Raw genomic sequence first — 2,976 nt, 5'->3', positions numbered from 1 at the left:
AGAGAAAAACATCAGTGTGAGAAACCTTAATTGGTTGCTCTCATATGTGCCCTGACCAGAGATTAAACCTGCAACCTAGCTCTGTGCTCTGACCAGTAATCAACCCTGCAAACTTCTGTATCAGAGAGTGCTCCAACCAACTGAGCCTCCTGAAAAAGGGTCATATTCTCTTTTAAGTCCCATTTCTTCTATCCAATTTTCTGTCTTCCTGGAACGAATTCAATTTATGCATCTCATTGCGGAATCCTTGTATTTCTTTTTCTATATGGTATTATGGTTTATTTTTCTCATTATAATCTACTCTATTTTCTAGTCTGGAAATCTCTAATTTGTCACTGATAAATTTTCAGTATATATCAGTGTCTTAAACATTATAGTTGCTCAATAAATGCACTCTGGTACTTCAAAATATGTATTAACATGGTATTGCTTTTTAAAAAATCAAAGTTTAATTAGGAGTAACTTTTGCTACCTTAAGTAAATATAAATGTTATCCTCATAAGACTGCTGCTTAAGTTGTTTTTAAAATATGCATAATAAAACCTGTAATAATACGGTTGTATTTTTTTTGAATGGTTAATGTTTACAAATAACTTATGTGCTTAACAGCAAACCTTATTTGTCTAATTAAAAATAAAGGTTCTAAAGATGTGGCAGGCAAAAACGGATTATGCTTATTTGTCCTAAACAGTGTTTGGAAAAATATACAGGTTTGTCTGTTTTTGCTAAGTCTATAATTATATTTGAGAAAACAAACATTCCTTTTGATTGGCAGTAATAACAGTTTAAAGTACTGTTGACTTACAGAAGAAAAATCAATTTTATTAGCAACTGATTACAATCTTTTGCTTTAAATGAAAGAAAATTTAGTAGAATTTACCATTAGAAGCATTTGAGTAAAGCAAAATGAAAATGTTCATTTTTCCATGGAAATCCATTTTCTAGTAAAAATCAACTCAGAACTAATAGTTAATTTTCAGTTAATAATTTTTATTATTTGAATTGACTTGTCTCTTTAGTTTATGTAACATCATATTGGTATACGTCGCATTTCTATTTCTTCTAGTGATGAATCATCTGACCACCCTGGATACAAATAATGGTAGAAGAGAAGCATAAAACCCATTGATAATAAGTAAACTGTAATGAGGTGCGTGGCAATTAATGAGTCACAGCAATTCAATAAAGATTTCTCTCCACTAAACTTAAACATCAATACCATTATTACATTTTCTATTAGCCGAATGCCGTAGTGAAGGATTCTATGAGTTATTATGTGTTTCTTATCAATTAATTTCTCACTTGACAATTGTAGCTTCACTCCTGACCAGCAAAATAAGTTGATTGCAGCATTTAGTGCAGTGATCACAATAAGTATCAGTATTCTACCCATTGGACTGACAATTTGGTTAATGTTTTTAGGAAGATGAGCTCCATTTATCAAAAACTCCACCCATGGTATAAGCAGTGATATTAAAAACGAGACAATTATAAGGGGCATGCTCTTCAGTTTCAGAGCTCCAATAAAAAGTACCAGAATCACTACACGTGAGGTAATCTCCAAACAACGCCAGATCATGATGCAGATTAATTCCATTAGATGTAGCTTAATATCAGTCTCATCATACTTGACCTGCATGGCCAGTATATTGCAGTGAATAGCGCCATAAGTAACTGATATTAGGGAAAATCCCATCAGCATTTCTGTTAAAAATAAACATTGAAATGTTAGAGAATTTCCTTAATAAATGATGACAATATTCTATTCTAAACTGGGTATTTTAAGATAAGTACCTCTCTACCACTTTTTTATAGGTTGGGAATGTATTTACTTTTTCAAGGAATAGATACTTAGTCATTTTCAATAATCAGAAATAGAGCAAATATGTTAATACAATACATATGTCCTCTCCTCAAAAGATAATGAGCTAATATGTTTACAAACATATACACAAATTCCCTATAAATAATGATACAGATGAGATTAGAAAGATAGATTTCATTGGACCCTCTATGTGATAGAAGCCTGTTTAAATTTTATTCAAATTGAAAAGCTATTAGGAATCTTTAAAAAGGAGAGTTACATCACCTGATTCAACAAAAATATAATTGTGCTTTATGGAAAGCTTGGTAGAAAGCAAGGATACAAAGCAGAAGGCTAACATATGATATGTGCTTTAGACCCTTCAAAAATATGTTGCAAGGTTAAAAGGTAAAAAGAAAATCTGAAAATTGAGCTGATAGGCTTTGCTGACTCAACGGATCAGATGTATGAAATTAGAAGTCAATAATTCAGGTATTTAGATATATAAGTGTTAAAGAATATTATGAGAAATAACATTTTTAAAAAGAAAAATTAATTTTAACACCAATCTTTCAAAAAATTAGACAAACGAGCACATACAAAATAATTTTATAGAGAAATCGAATACTGTTTAAATAATATTAAAATAAATTTTGTTGAAAGTAAAGGTGAAAAATCTTTTTAAATATATATATGTCATGTACAAAATAATTCACACTAATTTCTCTGAAAACATTCTACAAACATAATTTAATTAGAAGGGATATAAAATCAAGTAGTAATTCTTAATGTAAATTAAATTAGAAAATCAGAATTCAAATTATACACCAGTTAGAAAATAAAACACGAACATTTCCCTGATACTTTGAGGAATGGTCAAAATGAAACTCTGAAGATATTGAAGACCTTAACTTCATTTATGAGGAAACAAGATTGAAAAGAAAATAATTTAAAATTCAATGTTAGGAGATTAAAAATGGCGGCAGAGTAGGAGGATGCTGCATGGTCATGCTCCCAGGAACAAGCTGGAATTACAACTGAAACACGAGAAGGCTTCCTGAATAATCAACGGAAAACTCACAGGAGAGAACCCTGATACCCAAGGACTGAAGGTGGGAACAGCATAGAGACTGGTAGGAGGGGCGGAGGTGCTAAAGAGCTGGCCAGGCCGC

The 2,976-nt window shown here is 31.3% G+C and overlaps 1 protein-coding gene across 1 annotated transcript; it reads right to left on the bottom strand.

Annotated features, from left to right (window-relative positions):
- Positions 1–1,030: 1,030 nt before the first annotated feature.
- Positions 1,031–1,702, bottom strand: LOC102774478 (XK-related protein 3-like). The gene has a single exon (XM_006763162.1). The coding sequence runs from the start codon at positions 1,700–1,702 to the stop codon at positions 1,031–1,033; it is 672 nt and encodes a 223-aa protein (XP_006763225.1).
- Positions 1,703–2,976: the final 1,274 nt, after the last annotated feature.

This window comes from Myotis davidii, unplaced genomic scaffold (genome assembly GCF_000327345.1).
Source record: "Myotis davidii unplaced genomic scaffold, ASM32734v1 scaffold2879, whole genome shotgun sequence".
Lineage (NCBI taxonomy): Eukaryota > Metazoa > Chordata > Mammalia > Chiroptera > Vespertilionidae > Myotis > Myotis davidii.
This window is presented reverse-complemented; position numbering and strand designations above follow the sequence as displayed.

What these genes read in the sequence shown, in the direction of transcription:
- LOC102774478 (XM_006763162.1), bottom strand. Translation starts at nt 1,702, where the DNA reads ATGCTGATGGGATTTTCCCTAATATCAGTTACTTATGGCGCTATTCAC.